This window comes from Melanotaenia boesemani, chromosome 20 (assembly GCF_017639745.1).
Source record: "Melanotaenia boesemani isolate fMelBoe1 chromosome 20, fMelBoe1.pri, whole genome shotgun sequence".
In the NCBI taxonomy this organism is placed as follows: domain Eukaryota; kingdom Metazoa; phylum Chordata; class Actinopteri; order Atheriniformes; family Melanotaeniidae; genus Melanotaenia; species Melanotaenia boesemani.
The window spans coordinates 6,362,880-6,386,180 of NC_055701.1; the positions used below are offsets into that span (position 1 = coordinate 6,362,880).

At 39.2% G+C, this 23,301-nt stretch overlaps 2 protein-coding genes and 1 long non-coding RNA gene across 3 annotated transcripts in view; 1 reads left to right on the plus strand and 2 right to left on the minus strand.

Annotated features, from left to right (window-relative positions):
• Positions 1-229: 229 nt before the first annotated feature.
• On the minus strand, positions 230-2,310 carry LOC121631732. The gene is made up of 3 exons (XR_006008787.1): positions 2,201-2,310; positions 911-978; positions 230-308 (listed from the first exon to the last, which is right to left on the minus strand). It is a non-coding gene; the product is annotated as an uncharacterized LOC121631732 (long non-coding RNA).
• Positions 2,311-2,952: 642 nt separating this feature from the next.
• Positions 2,953-4,332, plus strand: LOC121631361 (enolase-phosphatase E1-like). The gene is made up of 3 exons (XM_041972227.1): positions 2,953-3,076; positions 3,663-3,764; positions 4,096-4,332. The coding sequence occupies exons 1-3, from the start codon at positions 2,993-2,995 to the stop codon at positions 4,300-4,302; spliced, it is 393 nt and encodes a 130-aa protein (XP_041828161.1). The 5' UTR covers positions 2,953-2,992; the 3' UTR covers positions 4,303-4,332.
• A 2,396-nt stretch (positions 4,333-6,728) lies between these two features.
• LOC121631572 overlaps positions 6,729-23,301 on the minus strand; it is a 29,358-nt gene continuing 12,785 nt past the window's right edge. Inside the window, exons 45-72 of the mRNA XM_041972581.1 lie at positions 18,789-19,003; positions 18,568-18,653; positions 18,293-18,420; positions 18,065-18,190; positions 17,753-17,943; positions 17,583-17,674; positions 16,588-16,718; positions 16,107-16,225; positions 15,844-15,970; positions 12,956-13,168; positions 12,624-12,794; positions 12,135-12,281; positions 11,955-12,004; positions 11,690-11,822; positions 11,413-11,495; positions 11,185-11,311; positions 10,838-11,028; positions 10,211-10,301; positions 10,002-10,122; positions 9,661-9,842; positions 9,320-9,475; positions 9,096-9,229; positions 8,874-9,007; positions 8,700-8,794; positions 8,136-8,329; positions 8,077-8,105; positions 7,368-7,418; positions 6,729-7,218 (exon numbers count right to left, since the gene is read on the minus strand). Of these exons, the coding sequence (XP_041828515.1) occupies positions 7,136-7,218; positions 7,368-7,418; positions 8,077-8,105; positions 8,136-8,329; positions 8,700-8,794; positions 8,874-9,007; positions 9,096-9,229; positions 9,320-9,475; positions 9,661-9,842; positions 10,002-10,122; positions 10,211-10,301; positions 10,838-11,028; positions 11,185-11,311; positions 11,413-11,495; positions 11,690-11,822; positions 11,955-12,004; positions 12,135-12,281; positions 12,624-12,794; positions 12,956-13,168; positions 15,844-15,970; positions 16,107-16,225; positions 16,588-16,718; positions 17,583-17,674; positions 17,753-17,943; positions 18,065-18,190; positions 18,293-18,420; positions 18,568-18,653; positions 18,789-19,003 (3,600 nt within the window). The 3' untranslated portion in view covers positions 6,729-7,135. The remainder of the gene's footprint in view (positions 7,219-7,367; positions 7,419-8,076; positions 8,106-8,135; positions 8,330-8,699; positions 8,795-8,873; positions 9,008-9,095; positions 9,230-9,319; positions 9,476-9,660; positions 9,843-10,001; positions 10,123-10,210; positions 10,302-10,837; positions 11,029-11,184; positions 11,312-11,412; positions 11,496-11,689; positions 11,823-11,954; positions 12,005-12,134; positions 12,282-12,623; positions 12,795-12,955; positions 13,169-15,843; positions 15,971-16,106; positions 16,226-16,587; positions 16,719-17,582; positions 17,675-17,752; positions 17,944-18,064; positions 18,191-18,292; positions 18,421-18,567; positions 18,654-18,788; positions 19,004-23,301) is intronic.

Below are 23,301 nucleotides of genomic sequence, written 5' to 3' on the forward strand. Positions count from 1 at the left end.
GAGTAAAGTCCATTACTGAGCTACCACGCGTGCTTGCCCCAGGATTAGGTTGGCATGCCTTTTCACCGTTGTCTGATTTATTGTCCACATTTCTCCTAGATGCAGGTTCAGTGACTTTTAGCTCATCATACATACAAGTGATTTTGTTCATACCAAAACAAATGCAGCCTCCATCTGGGGCCATTCCAGTCAAAAACCTTTGGCACATCTGATGACACACCGACGCCTTCCGCTTTATACGTTACCTCCCGAGGTAATTCAGCGCCCCCCAACAGGAACAAGGTGAACTACTGTTGTGTAGTACGTTTCTCAAGCAGAAAGAAATATTTTAAAGATTATCCAGGTTGCAGGTCTAGAGCAGTGAATACCTTCTTCTGGTAGAAAACACGTAAACATTTCATTTTGGTCAAAACCACACAGAGATAAAGGTTATAGGTGCTTTCCAAAAATCAAGGACATATCCTCAGCTGCTTCATGTGTAAAATCCTTCCACGACGGCTTAGCACTTAGTTTAAATTTCAAGGAAGCTCCTGCATCCTGTTGTCAAAAACACCCATGATCCTTTGTGAGCTGAGATTGCACGATAGCAGTTTAGTTTGGCAAGTTACAAAATGTGTCTTTAAAGATGGTCGATAATTGGATATTTCCAATAGATTAAAAATTCTAAATCAGGACCAGCATTTGTTCAGCTGGTGTAACTTCATGAAAACCATTACAGCTCCTTCAAAAACCTTGTACAGTTGTCTGCTGGCAGATTCTCTGAATTTATTTAAAATACAAGTCGACTGACAAACTCAAGTTTATTTCCAGAAAAAAAAAAAAAAAAAAAAAAAAAAAAAAAAAAAAAAAAAAAAAAAAAGCTGTTGGAAATTTTATTTAATCATGTTTAGCTCAGACTAGGTGCTTTTACCTTTGACTTAGTCTCTGATGCATTTTCTCCAACTCCTGCCCGTCATCAGCTGCAGTCCAGGCTCCATCCTGCTGATCAGGAAAAATCAGTCAGGTCTGTTTTTGCCTTTTTAATCTGAACGCTCACCAACAAAAAGTTGAATGGGAGTGTAGTACCTACCTGCCTGGAAATCAGATCCCCAACTCTGGTCTTTGAGGACTGTCCTGCAGGTTTTAGATGTTTCTCTGCTGCAACACACCTGATTCAAATAAAATGGATCTCTAACAACTTGTCATGTTCTTCATCCTAATCTGAACCAGGTGGGTTGAAGCACAGAAACCTCTGAAAATAGCAAACACCAGCCCTCAAGGACTTGAGCTGATGACCCCTGGTGGCTGCCACAAAATAAGGCTTCACTTCCACCAACTTCAGAGCAGAAGTTGGAATTTTATACATTTTCTCATCTGGATTAAGTTCATTTTTCAAGTCATAACATGGTTACATTTTTAAGTGAAATACTTTTTTCCACATGTCTTAAGAGGACAGGTAAAATATTTTCCATTACTCTGAGCAAGTTGGTGTCCGTGTGGAGATCACGTGACCATTTCATGAAGGCATGATGACAAAAGAAAATCTAGATTTTAGAAATGTGCTGTACCTCCACTGACTAGCCGGTGGGTGGCGGTGTTTGAGACGACTGCTGTACGCGGTTAACGAGCAGGTAGATTCTTTAACTGGTGTCCACTTTGAGGACCAGTATGTGTGTGAAAACGTTAAATGCAAAATATTCGGTCATGTCCTGCTGCTCTGCGTTGTCCTGAAAAAAAAAGTCATTGAGTAAAGTTGCGGAGTTCCGCAGCACTGACTGTTAATGCGGTGACCTCCCTGCTCCAACACACCTGTCTCTATCGATGGCTCATTATCAGGCTCGTGCAGAAGCTGCCAATGATCCACTTAATTAGAAATCAGGTGTGCTGCAGCAGAGAAAGTGGCCCTCGTGAACCGGAGTTTGTAAATTTTAATTTTACTCGCTGCACATTTAACTACAAAACGTTTAAGAAACCAGTTGTTTGAGTTGCCGTTCCCACTTAAACGTGCATCTGAATCAAGAGACGCGTTTTACAATTTAGAAATAGTATTTTAAATAAAAGTTCACTTTAAACGAACGTTTTAAATGAAGTTAAATGAAACGCCTTCATAAGAAGTCAAACGTGTAGGCTTTAGATGCACGCGCAAGCACAAACACATGTCAGTCGTTAAAACACGAGCTCCTCTAGCATAAACCTGAAGAAAATCCAACTTATTCCTCACCTTTGTGATTTTCTGCCTCTTCGGAGTGATGAACGGGCACAGCTCCGTCTATTAACGTCTAAACTCGCAGCGCGCGTGAGAAACACACTTTCAGCTTCTCGACGCGACTCCTTTCAACTTCGTTTGCTAAAATGAGGCGCAGCTGATCCGCGGGAACTGGTGATTGGGCTGCTCGTGCACACCTGTTCCAATTAGGAGTAACCATAGTAACCACAGAACCACCTCAGGAGAACTTACAGGGGTTTCAATCTCTTTTAAGAATTTATTATTATTATTATTATTATTATTATTATTATTCGTTAATTTAGGGGGGAAACTAGAAAGAAATGACAAAAGAATAACTCAAACACATAAAATCTAGCAGCTCAAAAAATAAATGAGAGGCTCAGAACTTGCACACAATTTTATATATTCCATTTACCAATTCTATTTTATTTTCAGTGTTATGTCTATACTATAATTTCGGAATAAACGTGTATAAAATGTAAATACAAATTCATAAAGTTTTTTCCTCGTTTGTTTTCAAACTGTACACAAACACGCTGGCGCCACCTGCTGGATGGAGGCTGAACCGCCAGAACGGAACATGTGAGTTGGTGCTTTGTGTGATCAATATCAAAGAAGAAATGCTACGGATACTAAGTTAGGGGCGAATTACCGACTACATTTTCATCTAATCGGTGATCTCTGCTGTACTTGATCTGTCTAAGCGGGGAGGACCGGGGCGCTGCCTGGCTGTGACACCGCGTTAACGTCAGTTAACGCCAGCTGCACACTCCCGTAACAAAAAAGATGGCATCTGTTTCTATCCCCACATCCACCAGTGCCCTTTTGCTGGACATCGAAGGAACCACCACACCAATAACGTTTGTTGAGGTAAATTTATTTACAGTGTTACTGCTTGTACAGCGGTGCTAACAGCTGCCTGTCACGCACTGGGACGCAGGCTAACCCGGATATTTTCGTTTTATTAAATCAATGGAGTCGTAACGAAGGCTCACACTGGGCTGGTTCAGTTTATATTGTTCGCATATATGTTGTTATATTGAGGAAGAAACAGATTAAATTGATCTTTTTTTAGCATTCATGATCGCGAACCAGACACAACCCGTATGATGCCTTCAGGTCCTACAAGAATATTCGTAACTACGAGAGTTATCGTAATCACGGATGTCCATTTCGCGTTTAAAGTTGAGATTAACCATCAGAGCCAATATTAAAACCAGTGCCTTTCATTCTTGAACGGTCGTCCTTTTAATCATGCAACATTTGTCACTTTATTTAAGTAGTCAGAAAAGTGGCTACCGATTAGTTCCCGTTCATCTTTTACCATGGAACTTGAATGCAGCATAATTCGTGCGTTCACTCTCAAAGGAAGGAATGAAACGGGAATAAAGATTAAAATTGTCCTGTAAATGTTGTAAATTGGAAAAAATGAGCCCATTTTGTGTCTCCACCCCAGGATATATTGTTTCCCTACATCAGGGAGCATCTTGAGGATTGCCTGTCCATTCACTGGGAGGAAGATGAGTGCAAACAAGATGTTCATCTCCCGAAGAAACAGGTGGGAAGATCAAGAGTTTTTATCTGCAGTTCATGATGATGAGATGAAATGTGTCAGCAGGTTAATGAGTGATAGAGGGGCTGCAGCCAGTTATTGTTTACTTTCTTTTACTTATTTTATCTATATACTGTAAGTGGGGGCACAGTTTAGGTTTGTATGTAATGTTTTGATGGAGGATTGTTATTTTACTCAGACTTCATGCAACTGATTTTGATATTGGAAGATAAAAACTTAGGAACTGTAGGAATCAGAAAGGGCATTTCTGTTTTTCCCACACATTTTAATGCATAAATGACCAATCGTAATATTTTTGCCTCGGGCGTCCTGACAGATTGAGGAGGACATGAGGCAGAACCGGGCGTGTCCTGTCCACACCGTGGACCAAACGGTCCACACAGATGAGGAGAAGGCCATCCGGGAGGTCGTGGAGAGTGTGCTGTGGCAGATGGCTGCAGACAGGAAGTCCACAGCACTCAAACAGCTGCAGGGTCACATGTGGAGGGCAGCTTATACTTCTGGAAGAATCAAAGGCGAGTAAATACATTGGTCATTTTCCTCGCTATTAAACGTTCGACTTTTACACAAACTCAGCGGAGCCTGCATGAGTCGCTCGCATTTCTTACAGAAGCCAGTTGTGTAACTTTCCAGAGTAGTTTGTTGCCATGTCTAAGCTAGCATGTTATGTCATGCTGCTTATAGATGTTTAAAAAGTTTTGCCACACTTTGATGATGCCAGTAAAATGCCAGCTGTTTTTAGTTTCCTGATTTATAACCCCCTGCTTGTATCCTCCCCAGAATACGGGGAGGGGACACGGCCCCCTCCCCAACCCACCGGAGCTGGATGGTTTTATGATCCAGGTACCGGCAACGGGCAGGATTCGAACTAGACGCTGCACCATTGGCTAATTACAGTTCTCCACCAACCCCACCACACCACCGAGCACCCTTCACACTTGAGTTTGTTCTCGTGGTGCATTTATCCTTTCATTTTGGCCATTGGACGTTAAAATTGATGTGCTGAATGAAGAGGTTCAATCCCAGGTCCACCCTGCCTCCAGAGTGTTCTCCTACCAGCCTGAGCTATTCTTCCACATATGTGGAAGTTTTACATTGAAGCTTTTCACTCTTTACTTTAGACTGGACTCTTAGAGGTATTAAGACGCTTCAAGTTCATGGTGTTTTGAAGCATAATTCTTCAGCTATACCTGTAGGATTTGAACCCACAGTTTATTGAACATCAGCCAGGTCTCCATGCCACTGAGCTATTCTCTTAAACATACTGGCATGTTCTTCAGTTTTTCTAAGTCTTTTAATTTGGCATCCAAAGGGTTTAAATTTTTTTTTAAAAAAGTCCATCAGAGGGTTTGATCACAGTTCTACTGATAATCCAGGGCTTCATCCATCTCAATGAGCCTTTCTGCCAGACACACTGATAAACCTCAAGCTTTTCACTCTTTGTATTTTGCTGTTGGCCTCAAAAAAACTAACATTGATCTTTCTACAACATTTAGAGGATTTAGAGGAGATGTAACCAACATCTTGAGCTGCCCAGTCACAGTGCAGCTGGTGGTGAAAAAACAAGGAGCAAAATAACTGCCCATGAACTGAGGAAAATCAAGCGTGAAGCTGCCAAGATGCCATTGGCCACCAGTTTTGCCATATTTCAGAGCTGCAAAATCACTGGAGTGCCGCCAAGAAGTACAAGGTGTGCAATACTCAGGGACATGGCCAAGCTAAGGAAGGCTGAAAAACGACCACCACTGAACAAGACACACAAGATAAAACGTCAAGACTGGGCCAAGAAATATCATAAGACTGATTTTTCTAAGGTTTTATGGACTGATGAAATGAGAGTGAATCTTGATGGGCCAGATGGATGGGTCCGTGGCTGGATCAGTACAGGGCAGAGAGCTCCACTCCCACTCAGACGCCAGCAAGGTGGAGGTGGGATACTGGTATGGGCTGGTATCATCAAAGATGAGCTTGTGGGACCTTTTCGGGTTGAGGATGGAGTCAAGCTCAACTCCCAGTCCTACTGCCAGTTTCTGGAAGACACCTTCTTCAAGCAGTGGTACAGGAAGAAGTCAGCATCGTTCAAGAAAAACATGATTTTCATGCAGGACAATGCTCCATCACACGCATCCAAGTACTCCACTGCGTGGCTGGCCAGAAAAGGTCTAAAAGAAGAAAAAATAATGGCATGGCCTCCTTGTTCACCTGATCTTAACCCCACAGAGAACCTGTGGTCCCTCATCAAATGTGAGATCTACAGGGAGGGAAAACAGTACACCTCTCTGAACAGTGTCTGGGAGGCTGTGGTTGCTGCTGCACGCAATGTTGATCGTGAACAGATCAAGACACTGACAGAATCTATGGATGGCAGGCTTTTGAGTGTCCTCGCAAAGAAAGGTGGTTATATTGGTCACTGATTTGTTTTTGTTTTGTTTTTGAATGTCAGAAATGTATATTTGTAAATTTTGAGTTGTTATATTGGTTTCCCTGGTGAAAATAAATAAGTGAAATGGGTATATATTTGGTTTTTGTTACGTTGCCTAATAATTATGCACAGTAATAGTCACCTGCACACACAGAAATATCCTCCTAAGATACTAAAACTAAAAAAGCCCCACTCCAACTTCCAAAAATATTCAGCTTTGATATTTATGAGTCTTTTGTGCTCATTGCGAACATAGTTGTTCTATAATAAAATTAATCCTCAAAAATACAATTTGCCTAATAATTCTGCACACACTGTAAATTCAGTTAATTATTTATTGTTTTAAGTATTCTTTTATAACTAGCAAGAAGTTTCTTCTATGCAAATAGTAACATAACTTTAAAATTCTTTCATATTTTACTTCAAGTCTAAACTTAAACTATGTCCACTGCAAAGCTGATAATCAGAATTTGACATTTGATATTTTTTTTCATCTTTTCAAAGACATAAAAAGACAGGCATGAGTGTCTTGTTAGTATGCATTTATTAAGTTCATTTATGAAATAGCAATACAGTTTAAATATAATGGAATAGAAAATAAATTTGAAAAGTTTATATACTAAGGATTAAATAAATATTAGCATTTTTGCTAATTTAATATGATTAATTTTCCCAGATCCCCACATGAAAATAATACATTATGATTTTTGTGATGGTTTACTTACAAATCATTTAGATAGTTTAACGAGACAGAAACATAAATTAACAAGTAGTTAGTAAGCACTTTTCTTTAAATGTAAATAAAGATCATGAACAACAAAGTTCATGATCTTAGTATATCATGATCACAGATGTAGGAAAAAAAACAGAATAATTGCTTATATTATTTAAGGTGCTGAAGTTAAATATTTGTTTAGGCTGCTTGTAGTCAGATTTACAGAACAGCTGTCAGCAGAACAGCCAAGAAGATGAGAGCTGAGAGGTTCACCAGCTCCACTCCCCCACTTGTGGTTGCAGCTGGAAAACCAACACACACAGATAACACCGTTAAAACAAATAGTAATTGTCTTAGAGTTACTTATTTCCCAAAAGCATGGTGAATTAAATAATTCGTATTTAATGTCAGTTTAAACAACCCAACATTTATTGTAATAAACCATACTCACCTTGTGTTGTGGTTGCACTAGTCGGGGTCTCTGCTGAGTTACTTATGTTTTCTATAGACAAGATAGAAAATGGTCAGACATGCTCTGACATACTTGTTCCCTCTTAAAGAACAGAAGCTGCAGCTGATTGGGTGTCATTTCAGATATAACACAGTAGGCCTATAATAAAATTGATAGTAATTAAATAATTGTACAGTGAGTATATATTTAATGTGACAAAGTCGGCATTCATGACATATCCTGCATTAATTCAGACATAAATTAACATGAGTCATGTATTTACTAAGGATTATTTAAACACACAATTTGTATCCTTACTATAAAGTGCTGTCTAAATTTTTTATTAATTAAATGAACAGTTAAGACATTTTTGCTGTTAATTGGGCACCAACGGTGCAGGATCAGAGACTAATAGTGATTAAATGAGATATACTGTCATAAATAAAATATAAATTCAGATTGATGAATAACTTAATATCAATCCTCACAGTTTTTTTTATAATTAACTTTAAATATCTTATAAGGTATGCACCCGCTTGTGCTCATGTAAGTTAGTAACAGTTTCTTTGCATCATTTTAACCTTTTGCAGATTAAGCTGTTGCAAAATCTTGGAGTATACATTTTTCAACAGTTACAATGTTTAATAAGAAAAATACTCACTTGATACGTCAATAATGGACTTGCAAACACAAACCTTTCTATCTTTACCTTTTGTTGGAGAGCTGATGGTAGCATTCTGTGTAGTTGTAGCTGTCAAAGTGCTATTTGATGTAACTGGTGCTGCAGTGCTGTTTGAGCTGGATTCTGAAGTCCTGGTGCTGATTAGCCCCACACCCAGTGTGTCCAGATCTGACTGCAGCTGCAGGTTTACCCAGGTCTGAACCACAGTATCATTCTCAAACAACTTCAGATCACGTAAATGGCTTCCCATGAGGCCTTTCACGTTGGTCACGGTTAAAGCCTGTGGATTTCAAAAAGAAAAAGCAACAAGCAAAGAAATGATCTTTCTTTTCTACATTCACATAGCAAACACTTCGACCCAAAGTAACATACTACTAGTGATACATTGTGGTGCAATATAGGGGTCAGTGTCTTGCCCCCTATATTTAGACTACAAGGATTGAACTACCAGCTTTAAGAATAAAGGATGACCAGTCTATCTCCTGACAGACTTTGGCCCATATTGTGCAGTCACACTGATAAAACTAATACAGAAAACAGAGCTATGAAAGCAGAATTCAAGCTAGGCTTACGCATTGTCCTTGTATAGCTATGAAAAGTATATTTAAGACTAAATCAAATCAAGTTTCAAAATCTTTAATTATTCTTACAGTGATCACATCAGGTTTCAGACTCCTAAAAGTGTCAACATCCATGCTGATGTTCTGTGATGATAAAGCTACAATGTCCGCAAGAGGTGCTCCACCTGACAAAGTGGAAAGGAAAGGGTTAAATTAGAGAGCAGTTCTTTGATAAATGACTAGACAGGTACTGTGGATTCTCACCTAGATAGGTCTTAATTAAATTGTAAAACTCAGAGGAAATGGAACGAAATGATCTGAAGGAAGAGGTACTGATCTCATAGAGGACACTTTTCTGCTCCACTGAACATGCCGTCACATTCAGAAGGTTGGCATTTCTGACAGGGTGAGAGAAAAAAGGAAAGCAGTGTTAGACAATTACTCACAGAGGCCAAGTCTATCTTATGGCTACATGCTGACACCAACCTGATACTGTCAGAGTTGATGGTTTTTAATGTGCTGGTGTTTAAAGAGCACACGTAGGAGTTAATGATGTTCAGCTCAGTGCTGCGCAGGGACTTCCCAGAAGTGTTCAGATACTTTTCGATGATTTCTTTGATCTAAACAATATAAAGGAAAGAAACATCAAGTAATCAAATCAAGTGAAGGAAACTGGTGTTTTATAATTCTGATAATGTCTCTACTCCTACGTTTGCTGTCTCCCAGGGTCCATCTGATGTTATCATGAGAGCTGCCAGGGTGTCAATTTTAGTGATCTTCCACTTAGAGATGTCATCAAGTGATGCCACACGAGACACTGAACCAAGCATCTGGACCACCTCATCAGGAACTCCTGATGGGTATGCCTAGAAGAACAAAGAATGAGTGGTAACTCAAAACCAAAAATTTAGGCTACATATACAACATTATCCACATTTGAAAGTGCTACCTTCATGCACTGACTCCCACTGCATGATAATATTGGGATTTTGATGATGAAGAAGTCTAAATGCACGTTTGTTCTTTTTCTCCAGATGTTCCTATTTATTACCTGATTGAGTTTCTGCAGAATGATTTGCTGGTAGTTATTGTCATCAACTTTCTCACAGATAGAGTTGAGGTTATCCTTCAGAACTGGGACGTCCAGGCAGAGGTCAAATTGTGTTTGATCGTAGCCAAAGGGGAACGCACCATCACTAACAGTCACCTGGGTGATGTTGCCCACAGTGCAGCCTTGTAGAAACGAGAGCGCTTGTGAGAGTGCTGTTTAAGCATAGGGCTGCAGCTAATGATTCTAGTTGCAGCAAATCAATGACTAATTATTATCTTTATAATTTGATAAATTATTTGTTCGATTTAGAAGAAAAAAAAAAACTTTATAAAATGTTTTACCTGCTCCTCGTTTAGCCACAAGCGAGCTAATCTGTTGAAACAGTTTCTTGAGCTTCCTTTTTTGTGTGTTTATTGTCCTTAAGTGGGGCATAAAGTTTTTAAAGAACGCTCTTTTTGCTGGCTGCAAAACACAGAAAAAAAAACAGATTTTCATGCCAAGGGAAACAGCTGTAAGATGCCTTTCTGCATAAGGTATGTTGAAGACGTACAGTTTTGAAGTAGCCCCAAATGTTTCTTGTGAAGTATAGAGGGAGGTTTCCAAGGTCCTCCAGTGTTTGCTGGTTCCAGGTGGTTTTATTTCTAAAAATTGAAGATAGTATGTTCTTATTGTTTAGAATGCTACATTGAAACAAAGAAGATATCACCTATAAAATATTGGATGTATACACAAAAGAACAAGACTGGTGCTGAGCTCCATTTTCCATGGGAGGCACTCAAAGACTCAGTCCGCATGTTATCTTGAGATGCAAATATTTAAAAATGGTTTAGAAATAATTTGGACACATTTTCCTATTAGATTCAGTGGGAAAGTGTGTCCAAACTTTTGACTGGTACTGTATATAAATTTGGTCTAATATAGAGTTGTATTTTAAAAAATTGCTTCACCAAATAACATGGTCTATAATACTATTTTATGCATCATGCTTAATGATGTTTAGCAACTTTAAATGACCAAACAGAGCAAAAATTCAAACCTATACCTCAAGTAGCTACAGTTGGAGCCCCTTTCTCTCTTCGTATTAACTATAACCAGCTTTGTGCAAACACATTTCTTGGTTATTTTTCAATAAATCACATTACAATGTAGACTTAGCAACTCTATTTAATTTTTATACCCGTATTTTGTTTTCTCAGACAGCAGTAGTGACTCCATGGCAGCCACCTGGCTGTCAGAGAAATCTTTGCAGGCTTTGAGTGTTTCTAGGATGAAAGGATCAGAGTCCTTGATGTAAGATCCATCCAGGGTGCAGATCATGTTCCCTAGTACTTCTATGTTGTCTCTGCTCAGATTCTTCCCATTTATACCCTAAACAATCAAAGAACACACAATGTTAAACTGCTCCAACACATTACCTTGTGTGTAACTAGAGATATAGATGTTATATGTGCACATGTCATAAGTTGTGAACTACTGCTGTATGAGCAGTCATCCCAACTTATTCTATGTTTTATTGACACTCACCAAGCAGGTCCTGGCGTCACTAAATAGCTGTGGAGACTTGTTCAAAATTGTAGAGGCTACAGAAAAATCTGCAGCACCCAGAGCTGAAAAGTACGACCTGCAGTTGCTTTTCTGGACATCTGTACTTCTGTAACAGATTAATTTAAAAATGATCTATCGGATTTAGTTTTTTTTAAATCAGAGACATATGATGAAGCCAGTGCACCAGATATGCAAAAATCAACTTACTTGAAGTAGAGAAGCATGTCTGAGGGATAATCTGTGAAGTTCTGAGAAAGGGCTCCACGGAGCAGGTTGTACATGCAAGTCAGCTGTAAGTAAAAATGTAAAAAAAACAGATTTTTAAGCAAATTCCTGTGCAGGAATACATGAAAATAAAAAAATTGGGTGGGATTGATACCATAACCCTAATATAACCTCTAACTTAAAGGGAGATGTTCTAGTTATCTAGTTATGTTCTAGACACCAACAAAAGATAAAGTGCTTTGGTAATGTATTATTTTACCCGCGCTTCCGTCAGCTGCACCTTGGCTCTGCCTCCTCTTGGTCTGCAAGCGTGTATTAATTGATTGATCCTGCCTTTTGTCATTTTATCAGCTGATGTACATGTGAAGCCTTGCAGCACAGATGGAGAAAGCCTTTTGGGGGGGGAGGGGGGGGGGGGGGGGGGGGGTGGTATTCACAAAAAAGAATAAATATAACATACATGATCGCCTCTAAGAAATCAAAAACAGTCCAATAGCAAATGACTGCAGGATATATTCCCTTACTGCTCAATGTCGAAAGTTGTTTCACCCAGATTCCCAAAAAACATGGTGGCCTAAGAGCAAGAAAAAATAAAATGTTAAAACAAGGTGTCACAGTAATACCAAGAAATAACTGCTCGTAGAAGTATCATATTAGGCTTAATACTAAATTTTGGCACTTTAATAACACAAGCACATACTGACCTGATCTGGTGTCCATGTCTTTTTGTTCATCACATTGATATTTGCAGTTGCTCCAGAAAACACCAACAGGGATGGTGGAATCTGAGTTGCCATGGCATCTGGGACATTCAGCACCACAGTGGTTGGATTTGGGTCCACAGAAATAATCTGCCAAGAAGTTAAATGTATTTATGTTATAGATGAACTTGCAAGACTGTTGGTCAGGAAGACAGATAAAGCTGTTGAATCGTGCTATATGTATTTATTTACATTCATTTATATTGAATTGAGGTTCAAATTTGACATGAGATGTAGTAGCTAGTTACATACCTTTCAATTAAAAAGTAAGTAAATCTCTGCAAATTTTCATCATTTACTGCTGTTTTCAGAACAAAAAATTCTTAAAAGTCATTAAAAAATCTTAATTTTTTTTTTTTTTTTTTTCGCCAGAGATGTTAAAAAAAACAGACATATCAATCAGCCTACAGTGGCTGGTCTTTATGATTGTACCTTTTGGACGAAGGTTTGCTGGACAACTGTCGGGGCTGCCAGCATGTTGGACACAAAGCTGGTGTTCGTGGAGATGCTGAGTAGTTCAGAAGCTGCAATATTCTCTATGGACTGAGCAGGAAGTCCAACAACCAGTGTGCCGAGGGATTGCAGTACAGATGCCCTGTTGATCTGTAAATTACATTTGCATCCATAAAATATTCTTTAAAATGGCAACTACTTCAAGGTCACTTTACATAATATAAATCCTGATTGAAGAAAACTTATCTTAAAGTGCACACATCACTGAAAGTGGTTGACAGACATGCTAACTTGATCTGTATGGTCATTACCTGGAAACCTGAGGAGATAATGGTTTGGATGATGATGTTGGCTTGGCCCTGGCTCCAGGTGGTCACTGAGCTCAGGGTGGACAAAGAGGAGGTCAGTACTGATGGGGACACAGAAGTGATCTGGCTGATGGTCAGGCCTGAACAGGCATCGCCAAGATTTACAAACGTCTGCGTTGTGATGGTCTGGATGGTGGACGCCAGAGCAGCAGATATCTATTGAATAATAAAAAAAACAAACAAAAAAAAAAAAAAAAACAAAGCAGGTACTTAGGGACTGTTTTTCTGAAATATAACTCTGAAATTGAACTGAATTATTTCAATATATCTTCAAATTTTATATATTCACTAATTCAAGGTTCCAGTAAAATCATCTACAGAACATTAAAATAATCAACCTAGTTTATTAGTTTTTTTGTATTTTTTTTTTTTAATTCTTTGTTAAAAGGATCAACTCTTGGAATTTCTTTCATTCAGCAAGACTGAAATGTGTGTTTATGTGTTGAGTAAAGATAAGAAGCAGTAATATTAGATGAATTACTTACAAGAATCTTTTGATAGACAATAAAATGTTGAATTTCATTGGGAAAAACAGCTGTAGCTAAATTTGCCACTTTATTCTATCCTCCAGAACAGGAGTGGCCAATGTCAGTCCTCGAGAGTCACAATCCTGCAGGTTTTCCATGCATCCCTGCACCAACACACCTGACTTAAACTAATGAGTCATTGTGCAGATCCTTATAGGTTGTTGGATCCAATTAATTTGAGTCAGGTGTGCTGGTGCAGGGATGCATAGAAAACCTGCAGGATTGTGACTCTTGAGGACCAACGTTGGCCACCCCTGCTCCAGGAGTTTAAGTCAGTTTCATACAATGAATGAATACACTTTTTTTTTTAAAAGATATTACATGGAATTATTACATATTACATGGAACATTGTTAACCAACATATTAAGCCCAACACAATCATTGTCTTATAACTAGGGCTGTCAAAAATAAAGCACAGCAGTAACTAATTTATGTAATTAATTGCATTAATCGAGTTGAGTTGTTGAGGGGATCTGGTTTGGTGGCCTCAGGATTGGGTTTCTGCTCTTTGCGGATGATGTGGTTCTGTTGGCTTCATTGGGCTGTGATTTTTAGCCCTCGCTGCAGCAATTTGCAGCAAGTGTTAAGCGGCTGGGATGAGAATCAGCACCTTCAAAATCCAAGGCCATGGTCCTCAGCTAGACGAGGTCCTGCCCCAAGTGGAGGAGTTCAAGTATCTTGGGGTCTTGTTCACAAGTGAGGGAAGGATGGAGTGGGAGATCGACAGGCGGATCGTAGCAGCGTAAGCAGTGATGCAGACTCTTCATCAGTCTGTTGTGGTGAAGAAGGAGCTGAGCCAAAAGTCAAAGCCCTCGATTTACTGCTCGATCTACGTGCCTACCCTCACTTATGGTCACAAGCTGTGGGTAGTGATCGAAAGAATGAGATCGCGAATACAAGTGGTGAAAATGAGTTTTCTCTGCAGGGTGGCTGGGCTCTCCCTGAGAGATAGGGTGAGAATCTTGGTGAGAATATTAGAGTTGCTGTTCCTCCGTATCCAGAGGAGCCGGATTTGGTGGTTCAGGCATCTGATCAGGATGCCTCCAAGACTCTTCTCTGGTGAGGTGTTCCTGGCATGTCCCACCTGGAGGAGACCCCGGGGAAGACCCAGGACAAGCTGGAGGGACTAAATCTCTCAGCTGGCCAAGGAGCGCCTCGGAATCCCACCGGATGAGCTGGCAAATGTGGCTGGGGAGAGGGAAGTCTGGGCTTCCCTGCTTAGGCAGCTGCCCCGGTAACCCAATCCCAGACAAACAGTACAAAATGGATGGATAATTAAGTTAATATTTTAACGCAATCAACGTATGCACGGCAAAAAAAGCCCAATACATCCATCCTTTCTCCATTACGATGACGGGACAATTGGGTGTCTAGTTGTTTTGCATAAATGTGGCTGATCTAGTGGCTCTCTGGTTGTCTTTGTGTCTGCTCTTCCTCTCCATGTCCTGTTGCTCCAATAATCACGACGGTTGTCAGTGATCAGCTGATTGGCTATTCTGTCACTAGAACCATTTCTCTAGTTGTGTTTATTTATGTTCAGGTGAGGAAGAGGAAACTAGCGGTTCATGGTTCACACCGGCACATATTTACCTCAGAATATTGTTTTTGGCAGGACTTTCTCAAATACAGTAGTTTGCAGGTGGTAGAAAGGATTTATACCTAAGCTATGCAGGGGCGGGTTTAGAAAAGTTTTGATGGGAGGCCAGGCAGGAGCACTGACGAGGAAAAAGGTGGCTTAAATGAGACCTTTTTTAAGGTCTAGATTTTATGAATTTTATCACTGCTGCACAAAGACTTACAGTTAAATGGTAAAAAGAAAAAAGTGTTTTTAGCCAAATCATCAGTTTTATCAGCATTTCCTCATCAATGATGGCTGTTTAACTTCAGTCGTCACATCTGATGGTTTTATGAAAGATATTATCACCATGGAAACGGTTAGTGAGATGATGCTATATGAATTCAGCATTATGATTTAAAACAAGAAAGAGATGATGCATAACAACATATAGAAGTATATCACATGATGCATTCACGGACCCTTGGAAATCTGATGTCTACCCATGGGAAGGCCAGTTAACATTAACAATTTGTAAGCATTATAGTTGTGAATGGTGATTAATCATGATTAAATAATTTGATTAATCTGATTAAAATTTCATTAAATTAAAATAAACATTTGACAGCCCTACTTATAATACAATGATTGTGTTATAAGACAGGAATGCTAAATTTTACACAGAAAAAGGGGTTAGGGAAGTGTTACATGGCAAAAAATGCTTTTGTTTAAATTTTGGAGCTGGTACCTCAGGATCTTCTGTTCCATTACAGAAACTTTTCCGCTTGTTTAAGATGACTAAGGCATCAGCTTCATTCAGAGACGAATACGCCAAACTTGGAATGTCAGATGAGCACAATAAAGAGCCTGGAAGCCTGAAAGAAATAGGAAAAAAAAAACTTTAATGCTCTATTAAATGTATAAAGAACATAATTTAAAGAGACAGAATGACAATGGTTTGCCCATTTGATGAAGTCATGTTGTATTTTTTTTAAACTGGGGGATACTCACTTAATCGGGCTGAAGGATGGGTTTAAAGTAAAAAGCTGTGAGATGTAGTAGCTGGTTACATTTTGTGGGATAGCTGTGTTGTTAAAGAGCTCCAGATTGGTTTGGTCCTCCAAGAATATCTTCAAAAAATAAAGAAACATTGCAGATCAGTTTTTTACTTACTTTTCAAAAAGGATCAAATTAGTTATAGATGCTAGTTAAACATCCTTTAAACATTTCTGGGGCATTTACCACAGTTAGGAATTGAATGTGTCAAAAAAACAGAAAAACTATTGGACTGGACCATGAGTGTGGCTAGGAATGAGTTGATTGGTAAAAGAAAATAACATTGAAATAAACCTGCAAATTTCAAACTGTTAAGATACAGTAAATAGCCTAATTTTATATATATATATATATATATATATATATATATATGTATTTTTTTTTTTTTAGCCTGTAAGTATATAGTATATTCCACAGGTATGATATCAGGTCATACTTGAGTGGTGGAGACATAGGCGGTGAGCTCATCCAGGGTAATAAATGTCACAAAGCTGCCGATGTAGTTGGCAAACCAGGAGGTAGAGTTTAGTTCTGGGTCGCTGGAATTGTAGCATCTGGCTCCAGACCCTGCGAGCAAAGTAAGAGTTCGAGATAATGTCAGCAAAATATTAAAATAATATCTCAGTGACACAATGTTGAAATTATCTAATCTTTTAACATGATGAATGGTGAGATAAATATGGTGAAATGCAGGATTGTAGAGGCTATTCTGCAGGCCTCAGAAGGGATGGCAAAGTGTTCTCTAGCATTGCAAAAAATTCTAACGTCCAAAGTTTTTACTTTCTTTGGGTCTTGTTAGAAAATTCAAAGCTCATACAAAACTAGAGTCTGCTGGTTGAGATCATTAAATACTGTTTGTCAGTGAGTTTCTCATGACTTTGGTAAGAACCCTGTCTTCTTCATCATTTTCTGATCCCAGCAGTAGGCAAGTTTGGTCCTAGAGAGCCGCAGTTCTGCAAGTTTTCAATGTTTCCCTGCTCCAACGCACCTATTCAAAGTTAATGGATCCAACAGTTTATCCAGTTTTTGTCAGTTATTCATTTTAATCAAGGGTGTTGAAACAGGGGAACATCAAAACCCTGCAGGACTGTAGCCCTCTAGACCTGAAACTGTCTAGCTCTGAATGCTAAAAAAAACTTTACCTAAACTCAAGGGAAGTGATGACACACCCAGCTCAATACTCCCCCAGGTGGACAAATAGCTAAACCAAAGAAGTTCAGCATAAATTGCTCTTACACAGATTAAGGTGCAAAATAAAGCTTTTAATCTAGACAAGTATATATTTGCAACTGCATGCAACTGTCTGATATCTCATGTTAAAACCTGTGCACACTTATTTAATATATGTATATATATATATATATATATATATATATATAGAAGCCTGCAAAACCACAAAGAAAACTCAACTTAAACTCTTATGCAGCTTACCAACTCTTAAGTAGCTGTTTATGGATGTGTACACATCAGCCCGTCCAAACTCTGAGATGTTGTATGTGAAGCTGTTTCCCATAAAACTGACCCTGTTAAAAGGACAGTAATACAAAATGAGTTTCATGTAATCCATCCAATGAATGTTCTGAGCCTGAGAGAAGACTTACAGTTCCTGGAAGGCGACACATGTGGTATTCTGTACTTCAGTGTAGCTGATGAGGTTTTTAGTGAGGAATCTTAAATAGTTCTTCAATCGCAGGTTAAACCACAAATTGACTTCACTTCTGCTGTAGCTGCTCAGCGCCAAGGGCCAGACACAGGGGAGGATCACTACCTTCAAATCATCTGGAACGTCCTCCTAAATGTGGCATTTACAGTACATGCAATTACACATTCAATGACATTAACATTAACAGATTCACACTGGGATTCTAATTCCAACATGCAAATATGGTCATTAATTTAAATGAGGGACATACGGTTTCAAGGAAGGTGGCAGTGTTGTTGAAGTTGTTGAAAATGTCACAAATGCCCGAGTTGTTATTAATCACACTGGACTGACTGAGAAACTGTTGCAGTTCTGAGGTATTGAAGGTACTTATGAGCTGGAAAGAAAAAGAGAAAAAATAAGGTACCACTTGGGTCGCTGTAATTCTTTTGAAAGTTTTTTATTTCCCTTTGAATATGTCGGATTTCTTTTCATTTACCTCTGACTTTTGCGTAGATGGCAGAAGTGATATTAATGTAGGTAAATCTGGAAAGCCAAAACTGAGGAAAATGCTTCTGAGATAGATGTAGAAGCTTCCACCACTGTAACATTTCAGTGGCACTGGACCTGTTTTATGAATGAATGTACATCAGTTTGGTTACAAATAACGCATAAGGAAAAAAAGGCTTTAGAATAAAACTGGATGAAATAAATTTTGTGGGTCCTTGTTAACATTTTTAGTCATTCAAATGCAGTGCGAGTTAAATCACAAACCTTGGAGGAACAGGACAATGTTTTCGTAGATTTCCTTTTGGGTGTTGTTACTCAGTGACTTCTGTAGTGTGTCAAGTAATGTAATCCTAATGAAATAAATAAATAAAACACCAGTTATTTTATTTAGAGCCAAATCCAAAAGTGTTTCTTCCATATTGCAGCTAAGACAAACTTTTTTACAGTTTCTTGCAAACTGTTAAAATGGCTGCTTGAATTCTTACATCTCTTGGCTGCTGCTACAACTCCTGTTCGTCCCCATGCTGAATAACGGTGTCACCAGTTTGGGAGAAAGGTCAACTAACAAGGGCCTTAGTCGCATCTTGAGCCACAGCAGGAAATCATTGTCACTCACAGCTGAGGAGGAGAGACCTCCTCTGTCAAAAACTGCCTGGAGGAAGGCAGATTTCACTTCCTGTGTATAGTTGGCTGATTGTACCTGTTGAGAAATAATATATATGTTCATATCCCGCTTCAAAAATTCAGTTGCAATATGAAACTTCCTTATTTCCTTAATATTAAAAAATGCTCTTGGTTTTAAGCCTCAGAGAAGGCACACTTTTATAAACCTTTGACTAAGAGGCTACTTGAAGATTACAAGACAATTTTGTTAAAGGTAGACAGTAAATTAAACAAATAAATTAATTAATTCATTAATTGTACTTCACAACATTACCAGTCAGTCACAGACACACAAGTGTCACTTACTCACGTGGACAAAATTGTTGGTACCCTTCGGTTAATAAAAGAAAAACTCACAATGGTCACAGAAATAACTTGAATCTGACAAAAGTAATAATAAATAAAAATTCAATGAAATTTAATCAGTGAAAGTCAGACATTGGTTTTCAACCATGCTTCAACAGAATTATATATAAAAAAAATAAACTCATGAAACAGGCCTGGACAAAAATGATGGTACCCCTAGAAAAGACTGAAAATAATGTGACCAAAGGGACATGTTAATCCAAGATGTGTCCACTAATTAGCATCTTGTAATCAGTCAGTGGGCCTATACATAGGCTACAGGTAGTCATTGTGCTGTTTGATGACATGGTGTATAACACACTCAATATGGACCAGAGGAAGCAAAGGAAAGAGTTGTCTCAGGAGATTAGAAAGAAAATTATAGACAAGCATGTTAAAGGTAAAGGCTATAAGACCATCTCTAAGCAGCTTGATGTTCCTGTGACTACAGTTGCACATATTATTCAGAAATTTAAGATCCATGGGACTGTAGCCAACCTGCCTGGACGTGGCCGCAGGAGGAAAATTGATGACAAATCAAAGAGACGGATAATATGAATGGTAACAAAAGAGCCCAGAAAAACTTCTAAAGAGATTAAAGGTGAACTTCAAGCTCAAGGAACATCAGTGTCAGATCGCACCATCCGTTGTTATTTGAGTGAAAGTGGACTTAATGGGAGACGACCAAGGAGGACACCATTGTTGAAAACAAATCATAAAAAAGCCAAACTACATGTTGACAAGCCACAAAGCTTCTGGGAGAATGTCCTATGGACAGATGAGACAAAAATGGAACTTTTTGCCAAAGCACATCAGCTCTTTATTTACAGATGGAAAAATGAAGCATATCAGGAAAAGAACACCGTCCCTACTGTGAAACATGGAGGAGGCTCTATTATGTTCTGGGGCTGATTTGCTGCATCTGGCACAGGGTGTCTTGAATCTGTGCAGGTACAATGAAATCTCAAGACTATCAAGGGATTGTAGAGGGAAATGTGCTGGCCAGTGTCAGAAAGCTTGGTCTCAGTCACAGGTCATGGGTCTTGCAACAGGACAATGACCCAAAACACAGCTAAAACACCCAAGAATGGCTAAGAGGAAAACACTGGACTATTCTAAAGTGGCCTTCTATGAGCCCTGACCTAAATCCTATTGAGCATCTTTGGAAGGAGCTGAAACATGCGGTCTGGAAAAGACACCCTTCAAACCTGAGACAACTGGAGCAGTTTGCTTATGAGGAGTGGGTCAAAATACCTGCTGAGAGGTGCAGAAGTCTCATTGACAGTTACAGGAATCGTTTGATTGCAGTGGTTCCCTCAAAAGGTTGTGCAACAAATTAAGTTAAGGGTATACCATCATTTTTGTTCAGGCCTGTTTCATGAGTTTATTTTTTTAAATAATTCGGTTAAAGCATGGTCGAAAAGCAGTGTCTGACTTTCATTGGTTAAATTTCATAGAATTTTTTATGTATTATTATTTTTGCCAGATTCAAGTTATTTCTGTGACCATTGTGAGTTTTTCTTTCATTAACTGTTGGTTATATAGGGCTGTCAAAAATAACGCTATAATGGCATTAATTAATTTATGTAATTAACCGAGTTAAAATTTTAAATGCAGTTAACACATGCGCGGCATGACAAGCCCCATACATCCGTCATTTCTCTGTTATGACGGAGGAACGTGGAGAGGCTCGATGTGAAAGATCAGCCGGCTGGCTCTATGGATGCACTTGAGAACACAGCGTTAATGGAGTGACCCATGGATGCTGCCTCAGTGGATAATGTGGTTGTATTAACACATACTCTTTTCCCCATGAAAGGGTTCCATATCCACACCTTTCCCGCTCGCTTTTATAAACTCATCCTGTATTTTGCACCAACATGTCTGCTCTAGAGGATCTTAGGTCGTCTCTGCATTTGTGCAATAGCTGTTTCTTCCCTCTCCTCTCATGTTGCTACAATTACGAATGCTGTTGGTTATCAGTTCAGCTGATAGGTTTTTCTCGTTTATTGCGTTTGGTCCATCTGAGGAGGAAACTAGTGGTTCACAATGTCACATATTTACCCATATTTAGCCCCTTAATTAAAGTATTGTTTTTGGCAGGACCTTCTCTAACAAAGTAGCTGATGACAGAAAGTGGCTGTGGAAAGGATTCAGCAATGCAGGGGTGAGTCTAGAAAAGTTTTGATGGGGGCCCATACAGGAGCATGGGGGGGCGGATTAGATCTTTTTAAGTCTAGATTTGATGAAATATTGAACTGATTATTAAAACTAAATTCATCATCTAATGTAAAAAATTGAAGAAAAACATGCTAATGATATAATTTGTCAACAGTTGTTTACTTTGGGTGATGCCGCTATAGGACTTTAATTACTGCTGCACAAACACTTACACCTCCGTGATAGAGCATATAATCACAGAGTAGCAAACTTATCTTTAATGCAGTTTAATTTTTTATTTTTATATTTATTTCTCTTGCTATTAAAGGTTATTTGATTTTTTTTAAATTAGGTAATTATTTTTGGATGTTGTTTACGTTTAGAACTATGTTTTCACTTGAAATTACATATAGAGCCATAAAAAACTAATCAAACAGATTTTCTTTCTTTTTAATTAATTTATTTAATTAATAATGTTAACCCTACAGGAATTCCTTACTAACAATGTTAATAATTTAAGGTCGTAACTTACAGACTGTGTTAGTTCCAGGTTCAATATGTTCAATAAAGTCATTTGAATGAGTTTTTGATGAACATTGAACCAGCCCTCAACTTGATCCAAGTTTTTCCATTTTGGCCCACTGTGTATTTGAGTTTAACACCCCTGACCTAAGATATAATCTATAAAATAGCACAAAAACTGCATTTACATTTTCACAAATGAAATGATGTATGTATATATATATATATATATATATATATATACATATACACTGCTCAAAACAATAAAGGGAACACTTAAAAACACAATGTAACTCCAAGTCAATCACACTTCTGTGAAATCAAACTGTCCACTTAGGAAGCAACACTGACTGACAATCAATTTTACATGCTGTTGTACGAATGGAATAGACAACAGACAATGGGCAATTAGCAAGACACCCCCAATAAAGGAGTGATTCTGCAGGTGGTGACCACAGACCACTTCTAAGTTCCTGCTTTCTGGCTGATGTTTCGGTCATTTTTGAATGCTGGCAGTGCTTTCACTCTAGTGGTAGGATGAGACGGAGTCTACAACCCACACAAGTAGTTCAGCTCATCCAGGATGGCACATCAATGTGAGCTGTGGCAAGAAAGTTTGCTGTGTCTGTCAGCTTAGTGTCCAGAGCATGAAAGCGCTACCAGGAGACAGGCCAGTATATCAGGAGACGAGGAGGAGGGCAACAACCCAGCAGCAGGACCGCTACCTCCGCCTTTGTGCAAGGAGTAACAGGAGGAGCACTGCCAGAGCCCTGCAACATGACCTCCAGCAGGCCACAAATGTGCATGTGTCTGCTCAAACAGTCAGAAACAGACTCCATGAGGGTGGTATGAGGGCCCGACGTCCACAGGTGGGGGTTGTGCTTACAGCCCAACACCGTGCAGGATGTTTGGCATTTGCCAGATAACACCAAGATTGGCAAATTCGCCACTGGCGCCCTGTGCCCTTCACAGATGAAAGCAGGTTCATGTTACCATATGCTGGTGCGATGCTAGACCTCATGTGGCTGGAGTGTGTCAGCAGTTCCTGCAAGACCAAGGCACTGATACTATGGACTGGCCCACCTGTTCCCCAGACCTCAATCCAATTGAGCTGGGACACCATGTCTTGCTCCATCCACCAATGCCCCGTTGCACCACAGACTGTCCAGGAGTTGGCGGATGCTTTAGTCCAGGTCTGGGAGGAGATCTCTCAGGAGACCATCAGCTACCTCATCAGGAGCCACGTGGAGGCCACACACACTACTGAGCCTCATTTTGACTTGCTTTAAGGACATTACATCAAAGTTG

What these genes read in the sequence shown, in the direction of transcription:
- LOC121631361 (XM_041972227.1), top strand. Translation starts at nt 2,993, where the DNA reads ATGGCATCTGTTTCTATCCCCACATCCACCAGTGCCCTTTTGCTGGAC. An exon ending in CACCAATAACGTTTGTTGAG is followed by an intron (nt 3,077 to 3,662) that starts GTAAATTTATTT and finishes TCTCCACCCCAG; the next exon opens with GATATATTGTTTCCCTACAT. An exon ending in TTCATCTCCCGAAGAAACAG is followed by an intron (nt 3,765 to 4,095) that starts GTGGGAAGATCA and finishes GCGTCCTGACAG; the next exon opens with ATTGAGGAGGACATGAGGCA.